This window comes from Parasteatoda tepidariorum, chromosome 5 (genome assembly GCF_982258835.1).
Source record: "Parasteatoda tepidariorum strain Cologne lab strain chromosome 5, Ptep-v5.0, whole genome shotgun sequence".
Lineage (NCBI taxonomy): Eukaryota > Metazoa > Arthropoda > Arachnida > Araneae > Theridiidae > Parasteatoda > Parasteatoda tepidariorum.
This window is the reverse complement of record NC_141759.1, coordinates 26,870,977-26,897,471: the sequence shown is the minus strand read 5'-3', so window position 1 is coordinate 26,897,471 and position 26,495 is coordinate 26,870,977. Positions and strand designations below refer to the sequence as shown.

The 26,495-nt window shown below is 31.7% G+C and overlaps 1 protein-coding gene and 1 long non-coding RNA gene across 9 annotated transcripts in view; one reads left to right on the top strand and one right to left on the bottom strand.

Annotated features, from left to right (window-relative positions):
- Positions 1-16,010, top strand: part of LOC107453131 (alpha-tocopherol transfer protein-like) — a 70,494-nt gene extending 54,484 nt beyond the window's left edge. For all 8 annotated transcript variants that reach the window (XM_016069825.4, XM_071185610.2, XM_087163569.1 and 5 more), the window contains 5 exons: positions 233-371; positions 3,465-3,707; positions 9,212-9,408; positions 12,730-12,840; positions 15,566-16,010. In XM_016069825.4, the coding sequence (XP_015925311.2) occupies positions 233-371; positions 3,465-3,707; positions 9,212-9,408; positions 12,730-12,840; positions 15,566-15,793 (918 nt within the window). In that variant the 3' untranslated portion in view covers positions 15,794-16,010. The remainder of the gene's footprint in view (positions 1-232; positions 372-3,464; positions 3,708-9,211; positions 9,409-12,729; positions 12,841-15,565) is intronic.
- LOC139426493 (uncharacterized) overlaps positions 1-26,495 on the bottom strand; it is a 106,964-nt gene that overhangs the window by 66,473 nt on the left and 13,996 nt on the right. The window lies entirely within an intron of this gene.

Sequence of the window (26,495 nt, the reverse complement as noted above, 5' to 3'; positions counted from 1 at the left end):
GGCACAGGTTATTTTTCTACGGATCTTGTTTCGGCATAGGTTTAATTTCTTCAGTAGATGTTGAGGTATCGTTGTCCTGGCAGGTGAGGCATAGGTGAGCATTGGGCGGATCATTGCTGTATAATACAATCTCATCAACGTGTTCAATTGCTTTGTAGATGTATGGTTAAATAATTTACTGGTTTTTAGTTTGGAAGCATAATTTTACCACTAAAATCATTTTTTTCCACAGAAAAACAACGAAATGACTTATATGAAGTATTTAATTGATGGTATACCACCTGAAATTGCCAGAAAAGCTCAAGTAGAATTGGGAGAAAGTGAAGAGGTCCGAGCAGAAAGCTTAAAAAATTTAAGAAGTCTGATCAAAAGTTAGTGTATTTTACTATAAAAAAAACTGCCAAATTCCGGCACTTCCTTCTTTCTATTCTACACTTTTTTTTAAAACTTTAATAGCCGATGTTATAACGTTAAATAATACTGGCAATTTTTTTAACTTTTTGAGAAAAATTTTTCTAGTGATAAAAAAGTTTTTTTTTTAAACTATTATTCTTTGTATTGTAAATTTGATTCCAAATTACTTACCACACCTCTGCATATAAACAATTCAAAACTTATATAAAACTCATTTTTGAGTCATCCATGGTGTGGCTCATAAAATGTTAAAATAATTACCAAAAATTCTATAAGCTGTGGATTTTACTTGTTTATTAATATTTCAACAATTTAAAAGGTATCAAGCTTAGAAATTTTTTATCTTATCCATAATTTAATACAAACGCAGTTTTCAGACTGATAGACTGCTTTCTTTGACACAAATGTAAAAATGCTTGCTTTTTATTTGAAGGATTAGCAACTACAGCATGCCATTAATTTAGGCTTTATTGAAATTACCACTATCTATATACTACTATGTATTAATTATATAAATATTTATACTTGAATCTGACATTACATATTAGTCTCTCTTTAACACGTTCATGCCGGGAAAAGTGAGAATACTGATACGGGAAAAGAGAAAATACTGGTAGAAGAACTATTTCAATATTAGATAATATTCGGGAGGAGTTAATCTATTCTCAACAATAACAATTCACTGTAAGGAAATTTATCACGGCGAAGAAGCAATTCAATATAAAAATTGCATCCGTTAAAAACAATTGGTAGTTATGGATTTTTATAATTCCCGAAAGAAAAACTAAAAAATTAAATTTATTGTTACCAGTTTTTACTCCGGTGCGTCGCCAAGATGAGAAAATCTAGCGTGGCCCACCAGTGGGTCACCCCGGCGTGAACGTGTTAAAGCACTAGTGGTAAATTACAAAAAGAAATATCTATTTGGTGTAAACAAAATAATATTGCTAAACTGTCACTCTCTTAGATAGTTGTTTTTCTTATTAAACTTAGCTGTTAACTTTTTGTTTTATATTAAAAATTATAACAAAACTTTTTGCTCTTTATTTGGAATTTTAAATTTAATTTAAATTGATTTCAACCTCCACTACAAATGAATGAATTGAACGTGTATACGAATAAATGATAATCGTCTTTTGTGTTTAAGCTCTGGCAAATTATAAAATTTTTTTTTCCTAAAATTTAATTTCTAATTTTTATTTCAATATCACTATTGTAAAGAACTTTTATTTTATTTTAATATCACTATGCTAAAGAACTTTTTTATTTCAATATCATTATGGTAAAGAACTTTCTTATTTCAATATCACTATGGTAAAGAACTTTTTCATTTCAATATCACAATAGTAAATAACTTTTTTATTTCAATAACACTGTCGTAAGGAACTTTTTTATTTCAATATCACAATAATAAAGAACTTTTTAATTTCAATATCACTATTGCACAGAATATTATTATTTCAATATCACTGAGGTAAAGAATTTTTTATTTCAATACAAAATAATTTTATTCAATAATAAAATAACTTTTGAAATGAAAAAAAAAGTTGACAGGTATGTAACTTAAAATTTCTGTAACAGCCACCCCATAGACTGCTGAACTCAAATTGTCTTTTATTTTAACTTTTTATACAATTTCATGATGTATGGGACATGGGCCTTCTGCGCGGCCCAGGTGCCCAATTTTTTTATAAATAAAGAAAGAAAGAATAACTTAGCATTTCTTCAAACTTAGTAGTATTTATTGAGATTATAAATAATATTTTCTCAACTGTAAATTAACCAGTTGAGAAAAAAAGTTATTCCGATTTTATAAAGTAGTTGAGAAAATTGCAACTTTCAAAACTGTGAATAGTTTTGCAACTCTTTGAAACCTTCTCCTCTGAAAACTAATACGAAGTAGTATTTTATTTTAGGTCATATGCATCTAGAATTAGATAACATAAATTTAAATCAAAATTGCTTCATTAATGATCATACATTGATCCTTTCTGGAGCCCCAAAGTTCGCTAGAAATATTTTGTCAATCGGGACATTATCCAGTGCAACTTAGACAGAGCAGTCTAAATTGAAATACTATAATAGCTGTTTGTTGTTTAATGAATACAAAGCAAAATTTTAAAAACAATTAACAAACAAAACAAAAATTAAAAAGAAAACACAATGCTTACAAAATTTTAACAGCAATTAATTTTAAATTTCTAGTGGTAGTAACATTTTTTTAAGTAGTTTTACCAGACAGGTTACACTGCACCAGAAAGGGTAAAACATGAAATTTGCTATCACCAGAAAAAAATGCCTACTACTATTTCCTTTCGTATTTCCATCAGGCATGATTTGGCGCGGAATTGCCGTATCCGACTCTTACGCAATTATGTATTAAATATAAAATTAAATTTCAATAATGAAACAGTGCATATTAAATCTATCAAAAATAAAATACAAGTGAAAAAAAATAATGCCTTTCTAGGCTTCGAAATTATGTGTATACACACACACACAGATATATATATATATAATAAATAAATAAATACAAAGGAACACGAAGAAAAATTAAGAAAAACAATGAAGTTTTATTTATTGTGCATATGCTGCAATTAAATAGAACTCATAAAATAAGTTCAAAATGTAGAGAAAACATGGGAAAAATTACAGAACCATGAAAAAAAGGGGGAAGAAAATAATAATAAAAATAAAATAACGAGATCGCGGAAAAAAAAATTCCGAAAAAAAAGAGGAAAAAAATATTCTATTTTTTGCGGATACAATCGTATGAGCTGATAAAAAGATTATATCTTTTATTTTCCGTATTTTTAAAATTTTTTTTTCCTCTTTTGTTCGGATTTTTTTTTCCTTCCGGTTTCTTGCAATTTTTATTTTTATTATTATTTTTCTTCCCCCCCCTTTTTTCATTGTTCTGTAATTTTTCCCATGTTTTCTCTACATTTTGAACTTATACATATGTATATATCCTGCAATTTGTTTATATTTGAGTGATCTCCACATATTTTTCTGAAAATTTATGCTCCTACTTTTTACTTTTCCTATAGATGAACCTGATCTCCATTCGTGTATGGAAGATACTTTTTTGCTACGCTTTCTTCGATCTAAGAAATATCGAGTAGAAAAAGCTTTCAAGACTTTAAAAAACTTTTACACATATAAAGCAACTTACTCCGGTATTTTGACAGACTTCAGGCCCTCCGAAGTATTACATATTTTGAAGACGAATTATTTTACCGCTTTGGAATATAGAGATTCCGGTTATGCTGGAATCGGCGTGATACGCATGGGTAAGAATTTATTTCTCATTTAGTAAAAAAAAAAACTTCAGAATTAGCATTTATTCTAACACAAATAAGAATTGAATTATAATGCATGTTCTGCTGTTGCTGCTAAACTTTCTGCTTTAGCCAAATGCCAATTCAATATTTTAAGGTTAACCTGACGTCCCCAAATCTTTAGGATAGTCCCCGTATTTCAGTAGTAGTCCCTGGAAACTTTCACGCTTTTGAGGACAGTAAATGTTCTCAAATATTAACGTATGTACTCAAATGGTCTCGAATTTATCCAATCACAAAATAAATAAGTAAATAATCAAAGGAAATAAAAAATTTCCGAACTCTTTGAGAATTGAAAATTTCCTCAAATCTTAACATATGTAATCAAATGTCCTCGAATTTTTCCAATGAAAAAATAATTAAATAAAAAAAAATCTGAAATACGCGTGTATTTTTGAAAAGGATAATTTTTTATTTCAGTGAATATAAGCGAAAAGTAAAAAATCATTATTTTAAAAAGAAAACGCTATGCTAGTCAGAAAATAATTTGATTTAAAAGAAAACAAATTTTAAAAATCAAGTACTCACTCATTTCACATGTGTAATAAGTGGATACATAATGACATAAATGCAGAATATAATAAAATATGTCAAAACTGCTTATTAATGAAATAGAGTTTGATGAAGAAGGTAGCCTGATATTTGTTATCAATTAAAAATAAAATGGAATCTTTGCATAGATAAATCAATATTTTACATAAATATATGGGTGTGCTGTGAGGACGATCCGCTGATTTGTTCATAAGTCATGGTTTTAAAATCTGATCATCTTAGCTATTTCACAAAAGTGATCAAGATATGAATAACAGCTGTTTCAAAAAATTGGTAGTACATATAAGTTTATACCAAGTTGTGTATTTTTTCTGTTACCCACCTTTTTAGGTTTAAAAAAGCATTATGGTTCGATTTCATAGCAAAATATATAAATGTTAATAGTATTTATTAATATAATAAATATTTCAGCCATTATAATAACATTACAGTAAAATAAATATTCTTTTTATAAAATTCCTTCTAGAGATAGCTAAATTTATGTTTTAATGTATGATTCTTTGCAATGTAAATTTGACTAAAAGTTATTCTCTGCACCACTGCATGTGAATGATTGAGAAGTTCATATCAAACGCCATTTTGTTCCGGCTTTCTTCTTAACTACACAGTAAACACGATGATCATCTAACGACGTGATATATATATATATATATATATATATATATATATATATATATATATATATATATATATATATATATATATATATATATATATATATATATATATATATATATATATATATATATATATATATATATATATATATATATATATATATATATATATATATATATATATATATATATATACACAGTCCAGTCGCTTTAATGTGACCACCTGTCAAAAGCCAGAATAACCACCTTTGCCAGAGTGGACAGCTGTGAGACGTGCAGGAAGTGAGTCAGCTAGGTTTCTGAAGGTATTCACTGGGATGTTGAGCCATGCCGACTCCAGTGCCATAGCCAGCTGCGCTAAATTACGCTGTTGAGGATATGTGGCGCAAGCAACCCGATAGAGGTGGTCCCACAGATTCTCGATTGGGCTTAAATCCGGAGAGTTTGCTGGCCAGGGAAGTACGGTAAACTCATCCTTGTGCTCTTCGTACTACGCACATACACTGTGAGCTGTATAACGCCTCGCATTATCCCGCTGGTAGATGCCATCTTTGTAAGGAAAAATCTTTCGCATGTAGGGGTGGACATGCTCCGCAAGGACAGATGCGCACTTGTGCTGATCCATCGCTCCTTCCACAATGATGAGTGCACCCAGTGAATGCCAGTAAAACATTCCCCAAACCATAATGCTCCCTCCTCCAGCCTGGATCCTTCCGGCAATTGTTGCAGGGTGTTTGCTTTCAGACGTTTCATGCTGTATACGCCAGCGTTCATCCGTCCGATGGAGCATAAAAAGTGATTCATCGAATAAAGCCACCTGTTGCCATTCTGTGGACGTCCAGTTGCGCTACTGGCATGCAAATTCCAGCCTTCGTCCCCGATGAATAGCAGCCAGCATATATGCATTAAGCAGGCTTCTGCATCGGAGGCCCATGACCAGCAACATTCGCTGAACCGTTGTTGAGGATACACACTTGGTAGCCCCTTGGTTCATCTGGGCGGTCAGTTGCTCAACAGCTGCACGTCTATTCACCCGAACGCGCCTCCGTATCTTTCCTTCGCCTCTGCCATCTATAGCCCGAGGTGCACCGCATGTGGCACGCCGCTGATTTTGGATAGTGCCATTTTACCATGCACTGTATACTTTCAACACGGTGGCACGAAAACAGTGCACAAAATTAGCCGTTTCCGAAATGCTTCCACACTTGGCCCGAAAGTCAATAATCATGCCCTTTTGGACGTCGGATAAATCGCTACGTTTTTGCATTACGCCAACGCTTGAAATGCTTTCCGATGCCCTAGGACATCCTTTACTACACTCGACTGTAATATTTGGTTATTTCACGTTGACGTCCAAGATAGGTGGTGGTCACATTAATGTGACTGAACTGTATATATATATATATATATATATATATGTATATTATTAAAGTTAGTTATAATATATAAAGTGCATATAACTTTATATGACTCCCGTTGCTGAGTGGTAGCATTACGCACTTCAGTGCCACAGTCCCTGGATTCGATCCTCAGGCCGGGAAAGGTTGACTAAGCCTTGCATCCCTTCAGTGGGTCGATAAATGAGTATCAAGCATGCTTGGGAACTAAACACGTATCGCGTTCGGCTGACCATCTAACCGGAAGCTGACCGGCTGACCACCCCAAAGCCCAAGGTCAAGGAAACTGAGATGGGTACAGTAGGCCTTGGCCCTTCTCTGGGCTGTCGCGAAACTGAGTTTAGTTTTTAAGATATAACTTTATATATATATATATATATATATATATATATATATATATATATATATATAAACTGCTGTTTGTAGAAAATGCAACACCATGAAAGAATCATCAGAATCAAATGAAATTTAATGCAGAAACGACTTGTACTGATACAAATAAATGATGAAATTTTCAAAACAAAAGAAACAAATTAAGCGTCCGAAATCAGTATTTGGTGCAGCCACCACGCGCTGCAATAAGTGCTGCTATACGACGTGGCATGGAGTCAAACAGATGTTGAATATCTGCTTGAGGAAGAGAATTCCATATCGCTTGTATGCGCAACCAAAGTTCGTCTTTGGAAACTGCAGGACGCGGATCACGAGTGAGACGCCGACCAACCATATCCCACACGTGCTCAATAGGCGACATATCCGGCGAATAAGCAGGCCAAGGAAGAAGTTGCATGCGTTGTGCTGAACAGAAGTCTCTAACAGTCCGCGCAACATGTGGGCGTGCATTATCCTGCTGAAAGATAGCTCCAGGGATGCCTTGAAGGAAAGGAACGACTTCGGGCTGTAGCACTTCACGGACGTATCTGTTGCTATTGAGATTACCCTCAATTCGTATCAAATTGGATCGTCCATGATACGAAATCGCACCCCAGACCATAACTCCGGGTGTTCGACCACTATGTCGTTCAATAATACACTCAGGAAGGCAGCGTTGACCGGCATAACGTCTAACACGAACACGGCCATCATGGGTCCACAAATTGAAGCGTGATTCATCTGAAAAGACAACTTGGTGCCAATCAGCTCGCCAGTCTCTGTGCTCAAGAGCCCACTGCCGACGCAGCCGTCGATGATCCGCCGTGAGGGGAATCCTGTATAATGGCACCCTTGCACGCAATCCACGGCGCAGCAGACGACGACGAATTGACGAAGCCGACAATTGTACACCTGTAGCAGTAGACCAATGTGCTGCCAGCTGCCTGGAGGAAGCTGTGCGATCATTCACCGCCATGCGGAGCAGGTGTCGATCATCGCGCTCTGACGTCACCTTCTGTCGTCCAGTGCCTGTTTTTCGAGTTGTTCGGTGCTCGTCGGTCCACTGCTTCCAAACTCGCATCACTGTGGAATTGTTCCGCTGCATACGAGCTGCTATTGCGCGATAGGAAAATCCTCCTTCTCGAAGGCCGATTATCCTCCCTCGTTCAAACTCCGTAAGTTGCTTGAATTTCTTATTCTTCCGTCGTGGAGGCATACTCAGGTCTCACTAAACGTTTGCCACTAACAAATAATCATAGACTATTTTCAACGTCCCGCTACAGCACTTTATTTATACGCTTTCAGCATCAATTCAGAGGGCGCTGCGCGCGCCACGCACGCGCGATGGCTCTGAAACTTTATTAATTTGCATAATATCTTATAATTGACATTTGCTGCGAATTTCATTTGATTCTGATGATTCCTTCATGGTGTTGCATTTTCTACAAACAGCAGTTTATATATATATATATATATATATATATATATATATATATATATATATATATATATATATATATATATATATATATATATATATATATATATATATATATATATATATATATCAGTGTTTTCACTACAGCGCGAGAAAGCGAGAAGTTCGCGCACTGAATTTATCAATTTTAAAATGCACGAATCTCTCGAATTTTGGAAAGAATTCAGTCTTCCGCCATTTTGAAAAAGACATGAAAACTGCTACGACAAGTGTTGAGAAAAAAAGTGAGTTCTTTATAATAAGTTGTTTAAAGTTATCTCTAGTTTTCGCTGTATAATGAATTACCAAACTCCCTCATCGACAATTTAGAGCAATTTGTAAAAGTTTAAGTCTGTGAAAACTAATCTGGAAGACCTGACAAAGAGTATGAACATGGAAATAACTTCAACGAACTTCACTATTCCATAACAGAAATAAGTGAAGAACCTATGCTGGCAGATGTAGAGGATAGGAAAGTGTGCGCACAATGCTACAAATTTAATTAGTGATTCCGAATAGTTCAGCATCTGTTGCAAGGTTATTTAGCCCCCAAGCCGAATTAAAACAAAATATTGTAACAGATCGATTGGTAAGCATTTGAGCAAACCTAATGAGAATAGCTAATGAAAAAGCAGATACAGAACATTTGCAGCAAAAATATTCAATGTTCAATAGTTTAGAAATCAGAAGATGTTAAAAATTTATTATAATTAAAGAAATATTTTTTTTGAAAGTCTATTCGGGTTTTTTTAATTTTTAGAAATCTCACTTAACTTTTTGAAATCTCACCCCGTTTTTGAGAAAGGGTGAGAAATTCTCTCCCATTTTTTTTCTGTAATGAAAACACTTTGTTGAAGAAAGCAAATAAGTCGACAACCCTTTAAACATCGACGCAGCTATCAGTTAGAATTATAACTTAATTTTTTTTTATCAGATTGCAATAGCAGGAATTTGCATGGTTACTGACATTTAAAAATAAGTTACAAAAGTTATAACAATAGTATTTAAATTTTGGTTTTAAAGAATGTTTCTTTTTAACAGGTGAAATAGATTTATCAAAAATTACTACCGATGAAATGATGGCATGCATACTTGTCATGGCAGAAATCGGAATAAACATGGAATCCATACAAGTGGCTGGATATGCCGTCATTCTTGACTTTGAGGGGGTCACAATTCAAACCGTGAAGCAATTCGCTTCCCCCACTTTCTTATACAGAGTAATTCAATGTATTCAAGTAAGTACGAAAAGACGATACTTTTTATTATTACGAGTTATTTCTGAAATTTACGATTCACCGATATTCGATTACGATTCTACGATATTCACCTCCGAGAAAAAATTTAGGAGAGGGGGAATGATCTTAAACAATTTTTATAAATTTGCCAAAAAAATTACGAATCATTGTTGTGAACATAGTATAATTTTCTTATTAAAATTAAAACGATCATTTTCATTTTCATTCATATATAGCATGTCCCATAAGGGTTGTGACAAACTTCTAGGGAGATATGGCACTTCAGAAAGATTAAGAACTGCACAGAAACCCATGACCGGAAATGTCATCGTACGCCACTAGAGGCGCTTCCCTATTATGAAAGTATTGTCCATGTGCCATTGAAATGGTATCTAAAATATCTTAATTTAATGCTAATTTTATGTTTTATAATATTTTATGTGGAAAATTGCATCTAAATAGGCTCGGGAATTCTGTCGTAGGCTCGGGAAATCATTAAATTACTATAGAGCAGCTCTTTATGAACATATGCGAATGTACTTTTCGACACTAACTATAAGAAAACATAAAATTAAGATATTTTGGATACATTAACACGTTGAATGCCATGGGGGTCCCCGGTGACCAGCACTGAGTTTGTTCGTAGCGTTTGAAGAAATTAATGCAATACAGAACACACAAAAAAAGTTTTATTTATATACACAGTGATGCCAACTTGCTCCGGACAGCGTATAAATGTTTTCAAGTGGTAGTTTATTAATTGTGATTCTTGGTTTAATAAATTCAATTTAGTTGATTTTCATCCACCACTATTTCTAAGCAATTCGTTGGCTTATATAATTCACCACGTTTCTCAGTTATGTCGTGCTAAACCTGTTAAAAAACTAGCAAAAGCTGTCCAATTTACAGATTTAGTTTGCTGTTATTTTCTGTTTGGCCGGCAAGCCTGGTAAAATTTGCCTGGCATTCAACGTGTTAAAGTACCGGTTCATAATTGGTAAGGGACTTAAGCGGCTTAAAATAACACTTCTGTCTATAGGTTGCTGAGCAATTCTTTACCTCTATGATGTGCCCTACTTCCCGTATAAGTAGGGCACATGCCCTCCAATACCCACCTAGGAGCCGCTATGGCTCCGAAGATAGAGCGTTCACCTTCCAATGAGGTGAACTGGGTTCGAATCCCAGTTACGGCTAGTCAATACGAATCCGCATCCAGCTCGCACCGACCACAGTGGTGACGTGAAATATCCTCAATGGTAGACTGATCATGGGATAGAGTTCATTTGCCGCTAGGCTAACCGTCGGTGGTTCTCTGCGTCTTCCTCTCCATGTAACGCAAATGCAGGTTAGCTCCATCAAAAAAGTTCTCCGCTAAGGCAAATTTCTCCCAATACTTGATCCAGGAGTTTCCTTGTCTTCTGGATTGGGTTCAAAATTACAAAGCTGCGGAGTTGAAGATTAGCAGTCGTAAACCCTAAAAATTGGGTTGTCTGTTCTATGACGGTAATAAAATAAAATGACCACCTGGGGAATGACCTTATACAGGCATCTGAAGGGAAGATTTGTTGGCCACTCTTTTAGGGGCACCATACTAGGTGAATCAACGTTGCTCCCACAGTAAACACAGATAGTACATAGAAGGAAAGAACATCCATGCTCTTCCGGGATTCGAACTAAGAACCTTTCTGATGCAAGGCCAGTTCTTTGACCCCTACCCAGGCCTTCCCTTAGAAGTCTGTTACAACATTTCCGGGATACATTTTATGTTTACTGTTTGTAACATAATTAGCTTATATGTTACTGATTGTAACATATAAGCTGATTTGGATGTAAATATTTTTGATATTTTAAGTTGTTTTTGCCTCATGTCAAAAGGTTGGTTTAGGCGTGTAGCAGTAGAAGAAATTATTTAATTTATTGTTAATAATAAAACGAAGCAACTAAAATTTAAAATGAAAATAGTTTTATCTCTTTTCATTTTATTTGAGTTCCTTTTAAAAAATAGACTTGAGTAAGAATAGACTTTAAAAAATTTTTAAAACAAATAATGTTAAAGCCTAATAAATACGTAAATGTTTACTTTCCTATTTTATAGAACAAGGATTTGGTCACTATGATATATACATATTTTAAGCAAATATATGAATATAATAATAAAAAGAAAAACTAGGCGGGATCTGACTTTTTTTTAAATTTGTCAAAAAAGTTTTTTGTTTTAAAGGGAGAATTGTTTTAAATGTTCAAAGTTTTCCTCTCCGTGTAACGCAAATGCGGGTTAGGGCCATCGAAAAGTCCTCCATGAAGGAAAGTTTCTTCTGATACTTAATCCACAATCAAGTATTAGAAGAAATTAAGTGGAGAAGCGGAGTAGGTGACTTCCTTGTATTACTTAACATTATGTTTACGGACGTTTCTTATATACCTATATCTACGAACACGCGTCAATTTGACGCTAGAACGAATACGCATAACAGCACTTACAGAGATGCCAACTTGCTCCGGACAGCAAATATATATTTTAAAGTGGTAGTTTATCAATTGTGATTCTTGGTTTAATAAATTCAATTTAGTAGATTTTTCATCCACAACTATTTCTAAACAATTCGTAGGCTTATATAATTCACCACTTAATGTAAATAAAATTTTCTTAGAAGTTATTTACCGTTTTTTTAAAAATTATTTTGGCGTGTCCGGAGCAGTTGGCATCTTAGAAAGCAATGTAATTATATGCTATAAGAAAAAAAAATGAGATTTATGAAATATTCTAGTATTTTATTTTTGAATACTCGAACTAAGCAACTGAAACCATCTAAATCTGACACTCTGACATCAATTGGCATTATGCTTTTGTTCTTTCTGTTATTGCTTATCGGCAACAGTTGTTTATCGCTTGTTTCATTGGAGATAACGATATCGGATAACTGATCAAAGTATTGTCGGTACATTCCTATTTATTATTGATGTGATGTTTGCATGTTTACTCAAAATTTTGTCTAAATTACGATTGCGTCAAATTGGTAGAGATGGGTATACCATAAAGAGAATTTCAATATTTGAGCGCTTTTGAAGAAAATAGACTTAAATATATATTTACCACGATCAATGGATAAAAGTCATTACAAGAGATAAAATAAAAATGCAGACGGGTTTTGTAATTTTCCTTATCAAATTCGAAATGTATCAAAATACCGCGTCCCGTAAACCTACTGTTAAATTTCGAAATTAAATACAATATGAAGTGATAAACTTGTTTATCTCAACATTTTCATAAATGCTTGCCTGATAGTTATACTAAAATAATATTTACTTTTTCAATTTCAGGATGTTATTCCATGTCGAATCAAAGGTTATCACATAGTAAATCAGCCATATTTTTTCAATATCATACTCGCCATAGCTCGAACATTTCTTTCAGCGAAACTTTCAAGCAGAGTGAGTATATTATGGCATATACTTTTGAATGAATAGGTTCACAACTGTAAAGAAATATCTTAGATTTGAACCAAATTATGGTTCAAATTTGCAACAGTCCTTGAATTGTAACATAATAAAGGGCGAGAAGATAAAATTTGCTCAATAAAGTTCGTGCCGCCAATTCTTTTCTTCCAAATTTCTTTCCAAATTGGCCGAGTTCATTGGGTCATAAATTTAAATGGACGAAGTAAACAGAGAACTCTGAAGAAATTATAAAACTGATCTACTCACCCTAGGATTGATACCCTTAATTTTTCATCTTGTAACAGAGGTGACAGTTCGTAAAACACTTAATGAAGGATGTGGAATTTGAGAAAAACATCACAAATTTGTTGTTTATAGCAAATTTATTTTATTTTAATATGGTGACATTACACAGCAATTCATCAGCCAAACATCTCCAGCAAATTTATCGTATTAAGCACGAGACAAAGTTAAGAAAAGAAAACTTCACAATAAAAAAACTTTGAATCGTTTCACATATCCACCAGACCGAAAACAAGAATTTCATAATTGACAAAAAATTGAAGTGTTAGTGTTGCTCCCCCAGTCGTGCAGCGCCTTAACCGGTTAACGCCCAGCGTCATATATTTAGGACAGTTCCTTTTTTCGAAGACATTCATAGTGGTGGGAAACTTTTTTCAGAATTTTCATTAATCTGGGTGAATTAAAAGATTCTCAGATACCACAATGATTTAGTTATTTCTGACTAGATCTAGAATTAAAAGGAGCATGTACTTTTTGATCTATCAAAGACGTTTTGAATGCCCTAACAGTAGAAAAACCAATTAATTTCGATTACATATTTTACCACCTTTTCCATAAAACCACATCTTGTATCATTTCAATATATAAAGTTGGGACAAAACGGGTTAAAAAAATCAGGGTCATTGGTAAATAACCATTCACGAACAAAAGGAAGAAAATGTTACCAGAAAGGCTAATCTATACATAATAATAAACGCGGCTGTGTGTGTGTGTGTGTGTCTGTAATCACAATATATCGCCCCAGAAGCCTCGCCCGGGCACGAAACTCGGCCCATAATTGTGTTTTCACATAATGAAGAAGTATTTTTTTTCTTTTTCAAAAATTTTGATTAGTTATTTAGTTATCAGTCATTTTGTAAGTCTATGCTTTTCGTATGCTTTTTCGTCTTCAAAGAGCCATATTCAATAAATTATTAAAAAATGCATATACTTTTCCCCACTCTTATAAATGTATGCTAATGCGAACCTCACAATTGAAATATTAATTTTCGACAACTTAAACCAATAATATACGAAGGAATTAATAATTTAATTGTTAAGTTCGCATTAGTTTACATTTATCAAAGTGGAGAAAAGTTTAACTTTCGTATTAAAAATGCGGCAACATATTCGATACGTAAATAGAACGCTTCGCTTTGATATATTTGTCGCTGTTCATAATTGTTATAATAAGTTTTTCTTCTTCTTTCCACGCTCTATTTTTTTTTCTGAAGCGAAGACGATAATTTTTATAGCGATATTGTAGTACTTTGTACAACTAAAAATTCTTTTCACAACACTTTAAAAATATTTACTTTATTTTCTTTATATATACAGAGAACAGTCGGCAAAGAATTCGATTAGGTTGAAAAACATTTCGCTAAAAAGGAACGAATTCCAAAAGAAAAAATAAACAACTTAAAGAATAAAAATGCTGATGCCAGCCAATTTTTTGAAAGTTAACTTAGAAATAACAAACCAAACGATGTTAAATAACAAACCAAACTATGTTAACAAAATGACGTAGAAAGCGCAACTAGATCAAAATTATACAAGCACAACTAGATCAAATTATAATACCTGAGTGCTTGACGTAACAGATATAGAAATAGAATTTGATACCATAAAAAATTATATAGAAATAGAAATTGATACCATAAAACATTTATTCGTTTTCGTGTTCTTTTCATGTATTTAGCATTTTAGTTTTTTTTTTCTTAAGCGTTGTAGCTATATAATTTCAAACATCCTCAAGAGCTATAATACATTTGCAGCAGAACTGGATATGAAGACAAAATTGCTGGACAGGAACACTTTAATTGTCCACTAATCTTCAGATTTCCTGCTATGTTTTAAAAAACTTTATTTGTGAAAACCTTCAGCGTGGCGGACAGCTGGCCGCCTTAGGCGGCTAGTGAAAAATAAAATGGACCTTGGAGAACGCAAGCTTGGAACTACCAGCTTTTTCGTCCCTCAAAGAAATAGATATCCCACAATAACAAATTGAAAGTTATATTCCACAAGAACAAATTGTTAAGACAAGGCGTTCTACGTTCTAATTCCTCATAAATCTATCATTCCTTATCTCCCCTTCTACTGACCAGACGAGTGGTCCCCCCTCCGTTCAAGACCTCGTCCTCTAGCGTCCACCATGTAAAAGGGGGCGACCACAAACGATTTGTAGCTTACAAATTATCAATTTGTTTTTGTGGGATATCTAGAACAAAAAAAAATCCTTGAAATATTTGATAGCTGGGTTAAAGCTGGGATATAATCGGAGCTTGGATAATCGGGACTCTACAGTATTCGTATTATTTTGACGCCTATTTGTACGAAAACTTACATTATGACTAGTGCAGGAAAACTTATTATATTTCTATTAACATTTCAATTATTTATGCTCTGATGTTGGATTTATTTTTCGATTCTTTTTCAGCTACATTTGCATGGTTCGAACTTAAAAAGTCTTTACAAATACGTGCCTCAAGAAATACTGCCAGAAGAGTTGGGTGGTAAGCAAGGACCAATATCTAAATTTCTGGAAGTATATTCAAAAAAGTTTCTTTCTATGGAAGACCATTTTACAAAGATGATCAAATTCGGATACCAGGGAAAAACACTGGAAGAACTCCAAAAAGACAATCCACACGCAGTTCTAACATAACCTCTGTCCTTTTACGAGCAGTTCTTGTTTGTCCAGAAGTGAGAAAAGTGTGATTTGGACTCTACAGTTGTTTATACTTTTGGTTTTGTAAATATTTATGACGGTATTTGTAAAATAAGTGTGTATTTAAATATTTCAATTGTGTAAAAATATTTATTTCATTTTTTACAGCCTTATAGTTGTAAATTTTGCAAATATATTTTTTGCCTTACTTGTATATAATTGCTGTTAAACAAAGAAAATTGTCACAAACTTCCTATAGTATATAAGTTTTCCCTCATAATCTGCTTTATAGACTCCATTTTATTTATGGTGTGAACCAGAGGTTTCAAGCTGTGTGCAATAGGCAATTTTGAATCACTTAAATACCGTGATGATAAAGTTCATTTTATAAATGGAAAAAATATTTATTATGTTTATAAATATTTATTATACTAACAAAAATACCTCTTGACTTCTAGTAGTGCCTAGCTAGCTGTTAGTGAAACAAATAGAGTGAATACAACTGTTGATGCTAATTTGGAAGCCTGCTAAGTCACCCTTTTTAGATACAGAAGCCATTCGGCCAATTTACCTTATTGATAGAAATGATAAAAGATCTACGCTAGCAAATTGAAGTTCTTAACAAGGATATAGCGAGGCTGGAATATGAATATAAGCAATTACTGCACTGAAAACAAGCAGTTACTGCACTCAAAATTAGCAGTTATTGCACTGAAAACAATTAGTTACTGCACTGAAAATAAGCAACACTGTTTTGTTACGTTTCGATAACTTCTGCTTTGGTAAAACTTGCTATTATCTGGTCCTGTGCTTCCTCCCCCCATGATGTATGTATATGCTGATTCCACGAAAGCTGTCGCTGAGGATAACTATATCCAAAGTGGAACAAAGGTTATACCGGTCGCAGGACAAAATTTATCGCGGGCCACCACCTCAAAGCACAAAAAAATCTTATTTTTTCTATTTTGTAAATGTTTTAAGACCCTTTATGCAAAATGGACCTTTTTTAAACTGATATAAAGAAATTCTCAGCCATTTTTTTTGTGAAGAAACAGTCATAAATACAGTATTTTTTGTAAAGAATTTTTGTTGGGCCCTCAGCCATCTCGAGTTCCAGCACAATTGTCCCTCTCTTTTCCTTTCTCACCCTTGAGAACGGTCTTGACTACATCATAGGCGTAATTTTCTAAAATTATATAAAATATAAATGTCTGCTACTTTTACCACTAAAAATCTAGCGTTTCTTAATTTCCCCGTAGAGTTAACATGTGTACCTGGTTTTGCTCCACTAATGGGGTAAAACAACGCCTCCTATAACTGAAAGCCTCCACACGGTTTTTTTATAGGTAGTCCGATCAGACCACTGTGAAGGATATCCACTTACCGAACGAGTCACTTAATACAAAATCTAATTAAAATAAGAAAGTGGTAGCAAATATATGACTAAAAATTTGTTTTATTTATGAATATTATTGGTTTGCCTTATTTACTTGTCAACCACTACAGATTCAATTCTCAAATATATAAGATAAATTTCTCTCAATTACTTTTTGGGTTCATGCGCACAACTGGTTCACTTTTTAAACAGTCTGCGCGGACTACTTATAAAAGACTGTGTGGAGGCTTCTTGATATAGGAGGTGATGGGTAAAACCGGGTAGTGTGATTTTTCCTAGAAAAAAACATGTACTTAGGTTAGTTCAAAAAGTAATACCATCAAAACTCGAAGATAATACTGTAAAAATATTACTTCATTGCATATTTCTTTTATGTAACTAATAGAACATATTACTAAAGTTAAAGCTAGCGCTTAACTGATTAACTAGATTAATTTTGAAATTAATAATTGAAATCATTGAATTTCATATTTTAAAAAATATGTTTGCTCTTTCCTCCTTGAATTTCATTCTCCGTAAATGAAATATTCTTTTTAAAACTGATGGCTCTCGAAATTCAACTATTAATCTTTGTTTTAATTAATTTTATTAATTAGATAATTCTTATTGATTTGTTTTAATTAATTTTATTAATTAGATAATTCTTATTGATTTGTTTTAATTAATTTTATTTATTTGTTGATTTTATTAAGTAATAAATTTTATTAATTAATCTTATTAATGAATTAATTTTAATAATTAATTAATTTTAATAATTATCGTTTTGACTATTAATTTTTGTTTATCTAATAAGTTTTAGCTATTCGTTTTCTTTAAGTTCTTTACTTTTAAGTTTTCCAGACAGGAAATAGATGGTAGTTACTATATTAATCTATGAAGAATTAACTATAAGAACGCAATTTTCTTAAGACACTAATTTGTATTTTCGATTTATTTTTTTTTAAATTTTATGATTTGAAATGTGTTCTATTGCATTCGATTAAACTCAGGTAGTAAATTTTAAAATTTCAGTTTGATGTATTTTTCATAGGTTTAATTGCTCTTCTGAAAGCGGTTGAAAAAAGTTTCAGCCTTAAAGTTTGAAGTTGAAAAACTAGATTAAATGGAACATATTTCAATCAATCCAATTAAACTAAAAATATTTTATAATACGAAATGAATATTTAATAAATAAGAAAATTGAGTCATCAAAAATCACCATACATTAAGATGCAGGAAGTGGAATCCCGTTTATGTCTGAAAAGGACATTTATACGTTAATTAGTTTTTTTAAAAATCACTTAATATTTATAAGCAAAACATTATTCTTTCATATTCAATATTTTTCACTCCGATACAAATGCACTAAAGTCCTTATTACTTTATAAACATTTATTTAAGTATTTTTGTATAAATTTGACAATAGAAACTCAGAAATTTGAGAAAAATATATTTTTCTACCAAAACAAAAACACTTATGTGCTTACTACTTTATAAACATTTAGTTACACATTTTTTAAACATATTTTACATTAGATAAACAAAATTATAAGAAAAATAATACTATCTTTCCCTACGATTGAAATCCACTAATGTCCTACTTGATAAGCGTTTATCTACACATTTTAGAATATATTTGACATTAGAAACCTAAAATTATAAGAGAAGTAATGATATTTTCCCCTCTGACACAAATTCACTGAAGTCCTACTTTATAAGCGTTTATCTACCCAGTTTTGAATATATTTGACATTAGAAAACCAAAATTATAAGAAAAATAATAATATTTTCCCTTCTGACGCAAATGCACTAAAGTCCTACGTTATAAGAGTTTATCTACACATTTTAGAATATATTTGACATTAGAAACCCAAAATTATAAGAAAAATAATAATATTTTCCCTTCTGACACAAATGCACTAAAGTCCTACGTTATAAGCGTTTATCTACACATTTTAGAATATATTTGACATTAGAAACCCAAAATTATAAGAAAAATAATGATATTTTCCCTTCTGACACAAATGCACTAAAGTCCTACGTTATAAGCGTTTATCTACACATTTTAGAATATATTTGACATTAGAAACCCAAAATTATAAGAAAAATAATAATATTTTCCCTTCTGACGCAAATGCACTAAAGTCCTACGTTATAAGAGTTTATCTACACATTTTAGAATATATTTGACATTAGAAACCCAAAATTATAAGAAAAATAATAATATTTTCCCTTCTGACACAAATGCACTAAAGTCCTACGTTATAAGCGTTTATCTACACATTTTAGAATATATTTGACATTAGAAACCCAAAATTATAAGAAAAATAATGATATTTTCCCTTCTGACACAAATGCACTAAAGTCCTACGTTATAAGCGTTTATCTACACATTTTAGAATATATTTGACATTAGAAACCCAAAATTATAAGAAAAATAATAATATTTTCCCTTCTGACACAAATGCACTAAAGTCCTACGTTATAAGCGTTTATCTACACATTTTAGAATATATTTGACATTAGAAAACCAAAATTATAAGAAAAATAATAATATTTTCCCTTCTGATACAAATGCACTAAAGTCCTACGTTATAAGCGTTTATCTACACATTTTAGAATATATTTGACATTAGAAACCCAAAATTATAAGAAAAATAATAATATTTTCCCTTCTGACACAAATGCACTAAAGTCCTACGTTATAAGCGTTTATCTACACATTTTAGAATATATTTGACATTAGAAAACCAAAATTATAAGAAAAATAATAATATTTTCCCTTCTGATACAAATGCACTAAAGTCCTACGTTATAAGCGTTTATCTACACATTTTAGAATATATTTGACATTAGAAACCCAAAATTATAAGAAAAATAATAATATTTTCCCTTCTGACACATATGCACTGAAGTCCTACGTTATAAGCGATTATCTACACATTTTAGAATATATTTGACATTAAAAACACAAAATTATAAGGAAAATATTTTTTTTTCTGATACAAATGTACTTAAATCTCACTAAAAAATGTCAACTGCTTGTTTTCCTTCGTTCATTTTTTTTTTTCATGGCAGTTAACAACAAAAGAAATAATACCTGATGAAGTCTGTATATGTAAGCTAAAAATAACAATGGAAAAAACGAAGTTTTATCAAATGAATGATAAAGTATCATATTTCTTTTTTTTATATATGGATATAACACTTACATATATAAAAGCAACATTTTTCATAATCAGTTACAACAAATAACGGTATCGGGAATGACTGGTTTTTTTCTAGCATTCCGTGGGACGCGCGTGATATGTCAAATGCATACTTCTGAATTTACCGTTTTTTTTTTCCTTCAGAAAAATCGATATTTTTCTTAAATTGCAATATTGTTTTCGAAAAATGAAGTAAACTTAAGAATCAATAGATTTTAAAAGACATTAAATTTTTTTACTTTTTTTCTGTTATGGTTCTTTTGTTCATAGAAATAGCAATACTACATTACCACCTTTTATTTTATTTTGAACCTGATGAAAAAAAGAAATTAATTTTTTTAGCCAACATAGAACTTATAAGCAAAAATCTTTAAAAAAATGGAGAATCGAATGCTTGAAATTTTTTTTAAAATTCAGCCATAATTTTATTATAAAAGATTTATTTTAGTGCACTATATTTTATTTTAAACAACTTCAAAAGTTTACGAACACTAAAATGTTGAAAAATCAAGAAAATATAAAATATAATTATTTGAATTATAAATGTTTTCACTTCATTAGTCATTGTTGCAATAAGGTTCCTCTCTCAAATTCCGTGTTTCCTCAATTTCGTTAAAAAAAAATTTTTTTTTTTCATTTTGTTTAAATCTATTAAAAATATAAGTTTTGAGAATTCATACTTGATTTTACAATCTCAATTTTTTAAATGAAATTGACGACTTATATATGCAATAATTTAAACATACATTTTGAAAGCTAAATAATCATTTGGTATTGTTTTACGTGCTGATAATATTAAAAAAATATTCATTTTTATTATTATTCCAATCACAGTTTTATTTCCACTATTAAAAACGTTTCTCAAGGACCGTGAAAGCCGGGTTGGTAGAGAGTTGAGTTCTTGAGAATATGAATTCGAATCCAGACGCTGAAGAATCCCAGTGTATTAAATGGTAACTGGTGAACGTGAAATCTGTCAGGGTCACAAAGTCCTCCAAGTTTTTACAACAATTCAATAACCCTTGGGGTTCGGATAGCCTGGTTGGTAGGGCACTGGCCCCATGTTCAAGAGGTTGTGGGTTCGATCCCTTCCGGCCTAAGATCCCCAGGGTAGTAAATGGTGATTGATACAAGTTAAATCTGACCAGTCTCAAAGTCCTCCATGGTCCAATAGCAAACCATACCTCTGGGGTACTGATCCAGGAGTTTCCTTGTCTTCTGGATTGGTTCAAAATTACAAGGCTACGGAGTTGAACATTAAAAGTCGTAGACCCAAAATTGGGTCTGCTGCTTATCGACGGTTATAAAATAAAAGAAAATACCTCTTGGGAAGCCGTGATGGCTCAGGGGATAGAGTGCTCGCCTTCCAAAGAGGTGAACCGGGTTCTAATTCCAGTGATGGCTAGTGGATACGAATTCCGTATCCGGCTTGCACCGACCACAGTGCTGACGTAAAATAGTGGTAGACGGATCATGGCTTTGAGTCCCCTTGCCGTCAGGCTAACCGGGGGAGGTCTTCGTGGATTTCCTCTCCCTGTAACGCAAATGCGGGTCAGTTCCATCAAAAAGTCCTCCACTAAGGCAATTTCTCCCAATGCTTGATCCAGGAATTCCCTCGTCTTCTGGATTGGATTCAAAATTACAACGCTACGGCGTTGAACATTAATAGTCGTAAACCTTAAAAATTGTGTCGACTGTTTAGAGACGGTTATTAAATATAAAATGAAATACTTCTTGAGGTACTGAATTGGAGATTGATCTTTCTCTTGTTCAGGTCAAAATTACTACCTGCGAAGGAATGAATGGGTCCGCCCTGTAAAATGAGTTGTGACGTGAGTGCGACTGAATTCTCATTCTTGGTCTGACTATAGATGATGCCACCGAAAAACAGGAAGCGCACCCTCTGCCCCCCTGCTGTGATTTCCCACAGCAGGCTGGCTGGTGCTGGCAAGTCTCATAGGTAACAACAATGATTTTAAGCAACTTCAAAAGTTTACAAGGATTAGAATGTTGAAAAATTAAAAAAAAAATATAAAACGTCATAATCATTAGAAATGTATATGTTATGGCTTAAATAAGTATTGTTGCATAACGGCCAACAATCTCAATTTCCTCGTTAGATTTTCCTTCCCTTTTTCTTTCTTTTTTTTAAAAAAAACCTGTAGAAAATTTTTGTTTTGGCGATTTATGCCTTTTATAAATTCTATTCTAACTGACAATGTCAACTATCGATTAGAAAGGAATGATTTGAACATACATTTTGCAAAAATTAATAATTATTCGGTGTTGTTTATATTAAAAAAAATTGTCTTTAATTATTATTCCAATTACAGTTTTACTTCTACGAGCAGTTTACTTCTAATCGACAGTTTTACTTCTAATCGAGCGTAAATGTTGCTATGTAAAATATTAATGAAAAATAAATCAGTAAGGTACAGTGAAGCTAAATAGGGTACAGAGGGGCAAAACCGAGTGGGATGGAACTATAGGTATCTCAATTGTGACGAAATTCTGAATTACATTTTACTAGTCAAGAAGAAGGACCCACGACATTGGCATGTTGTTGTTGATTAATTCAATTCAAATTGATTGTTTAAATACAAAACATTTTTAAATTTACATGAATGAAAATGTTATGCGCAGAGTAGGCCAGTAGGCCCGCCTCACCTACAGCTGCTGCTTCTTCATCACCAAGTTGCTCACCAGTGTACAGTCCGCAAAAAAAAAAAAAAAATCACACTGAATAACTTTCGTTCTAATGATCGGATTTTCACGAACTAAGTGTCAATCTTAATGGTTCCAGGGGGTGACCTCAAATATGTTAACTAATTAGTGCTAACTATTATTTAAATTACGAAATCAGACACAAAAACGTACTTTCTCTGAATAAACATATAATTTTTTTTACATATTTGGAATCTAGACACTTGAATTAGGGGGGGGTAGACAAAATTTTAAAAAAATTGGGTGGTAAATTGGGCCGCAATAAAGGTTTATATATTTGGCGATAGTCCAGAAAACCGCCAAAAAAAGTCGCCTGCGCAAATAAATATTTTAAGATAACCCATTGACTAATTCAAAAGAGGAGTGCTTAATTTTACTAGGTTGCTACGCAACCAACCTCTGATAGTAAAAAAATTGAAATAATGTTCAGTGATTGCTCGGAGAGGTTTAATTTATTGTTAATAGAAAATATCTCGAAGTTTCTAGGCAATAAACAATTTGTTTAGGGGATTTCTGTCCAAAAAGCAAAAGAAAAATTATTTTAATCTCCTCTGAAAAGTAAATTTAAATCGATTTATAAATTATTTATGATAGTTTTTAGAATTTAAATACATGAACTTTTTATCTGATATTATTTAGATTACACTGTTTTTACTACATTTATTCGAGGATTTTATACTAAAATCAAATGAACATAACTTATTATAGCTATATACAAAATTTTAGGGATAATCATTTTTACAGCCTTAATCGAGTCTTCTAGGCAAGAAAGTTTGAAGGAAAAAAAAGTGCTTAAAAAATAAAATGTAGATTGTATAATAATTCTAATGCACATTCACAAGGTTTTCTATAATTTACGATATTTCTTTTTTCTATAACTCAAGGAATTGCTGAATGTTTAGTGGCATTTTAAAAAGATTGAAATATGTTACGTTTAAGAATAAGATATTGAAATAATATGTTACATATTGTAGGATTCATTGTTTAAAAAATCGCTTCATTCTACTAGATATTTAGGTTACATCGTTTTCTTTGGATAAAGATGATTAGCAAATAGCATCCTCATGTTTCGATACATTCTGAAACTTATACGTTCGCAAATTCACCATAAAATGTCGCACAGCATATTCTTCAATTACGATAAGCTACATTTACCACCAAATACTGCTACTATGGCTATTTTTGTTTTCTAATATATATTTGATACTCTCTTTTTAAACAAAGCTCGTAAGATCCTTAAGATACTGAAATGGGGGCACAAAAACTTAAAAGATAAAATATTTAATTTCATTAACTCAAAATATCTGGTGTCAAAATGTTAATTTTTAAGTTAAATATAACTTTTACAATATTGATGTTCTTACGTTTTTAAAGACCACATGAATCCTGATAAAATATTAAAATGCATATGTTTACTTTAACGAGTGTAAAATCCTTATCAAAATAATGATCAAGACCCAAATGTAAAACAGTATAATTGACGATAAAAACTCAACTGGCTTCAAAACATATGAAGAGGGAAGTAAAAGTCGACATGTTTCGAGATTTCAAATATAATCGCCCATTCTCAAGACTTGTCAGGCTTGGATAACTTGTGACTTTTATTATTGGACGCTCAAAACATGTCTATTTTTATTATCATCTATTATTTTTTTAAATCAATGAAGTTTTTATATTTTCGATTCATTTTCTTGGGATTATCCATTTAGTTACACAACATATTAAATTATTTCACTCGATATTAAAATAAGTTTTACATATGTTATAGGCACAGGTTCTTAGATTGAAAAAATAATAATTCACTGCTTTGTAAAAAAATCAATGCAGTAAAAAAAAATTTTTTTCTTGCTGCAAGCCTTAACATTTTAATTTAAGGTCATAAAAAAATTCCGCTTACAATTGAAATTTCAAAAGTCGAATGTGAAAATGGAATGTCCCCTAGTACCAGTAATCGAAATTAAATAGTTACAAGGACAACTTTTTTAAACAAGTTAGCGTTTCCGTCCTACTCGAAGTTGTTTGAAAAGGTATTTTTTATATATCGATTCCAAAGTTTATTCTACATATATTTCAGGGTATACTTTCGGAGTATTTCGATCGAGTTTATTTTTACACCCTTATTTGCTTAAAATTATTAAATAATTTACTTAAAATAAATTATTCAAGCTACATGATTGAATGCATTTATAGTATAATAATAAACGGAGCTTCCAACGCATATCCTTAACCTTAATACCGCTATCATTAAATAAATTGAATAAGCTTAGATAAATAATAAAAGTTAATTTTTCCCTCGTTTTAATTTTCAAGGAATAATATGTTTCGATCAAACAGATTTCATTCTGGAAATAGCGAAATTATTGAGTAGGTCCCTTGGAGCAATATCATTCTTATCCTCTTTTGACGAAATATAGGAAAAATTAGTTTTCACAGTTTCTGTAAAAAGTATGTTAACCTACTTGCCACGTTTTTTTTTAATTTTTTTTTTATTAAAATAAGTTCGGAAATTATGTATTTTTTATAGCATTTTTTTAAAAAATCAGATGACTCTAAAATTGGCACAGCTTCGGAATCCTTACAAATTTCAATTTTTAGTATTTCCTGCTTAACAAAATAAGGCATTTTCCTGATAACAAATTATACTACAATAATATCTTGGAAATCGTGCTATAGTAAAAAATTAAACAAAATAGTTTAGTATATTATCAGAAAAAAAATTTACTTGGTACCATAAAGAGTAAAAGATATAATGAAATAACTAGTGAATCACACGTGGTCAGATAATTAAAAGTTTAATTTCACAACTAAGATAGTAGGACAACATTTAAGATACTGAGATATTTTAAGACACTAAAAAAATTGGCTTCGTATTCCACAGCTTTTTATGTTCGGTATCTTTATCCTTTTTGTAGTGACTTATAAAACATCAACACTATTTTAGATAATCTAAGTTGAAGTCACAAGAAACAAAAACAAAAAAAGACAATCAATAATTTATATTCTTTTTTCAAAAAAAAATAGTATGCTAAGTAAATAATCAGCTGTTTTGCCTTAAATAATTTTAAACAGCTGAATGTTTTTAATTTCTTAACAAGGTTTTATTCTTAGCTAGCAGACAATAATTCTTTAAAAAAAAACTTGACTATAATTTAAAAAGGAAACCTAAATTAAAGAAAATCTAAATTAAAGTTCTAAAAAAATTTATTAGTATATTAATGAAGAAATAATAAACGTAAAATGGTAAAGAATAACATTTTTACAATGTTAAAATTTAATTAAGTAGTTGGTAAAATAGTTCTGCGATACACTTCCGGAAATTTCTTTTAAGATTAGGATGATACAGGGTAAACCAACAAATGAAGGAGCATTTCATAGATATTTTTTAGAAATA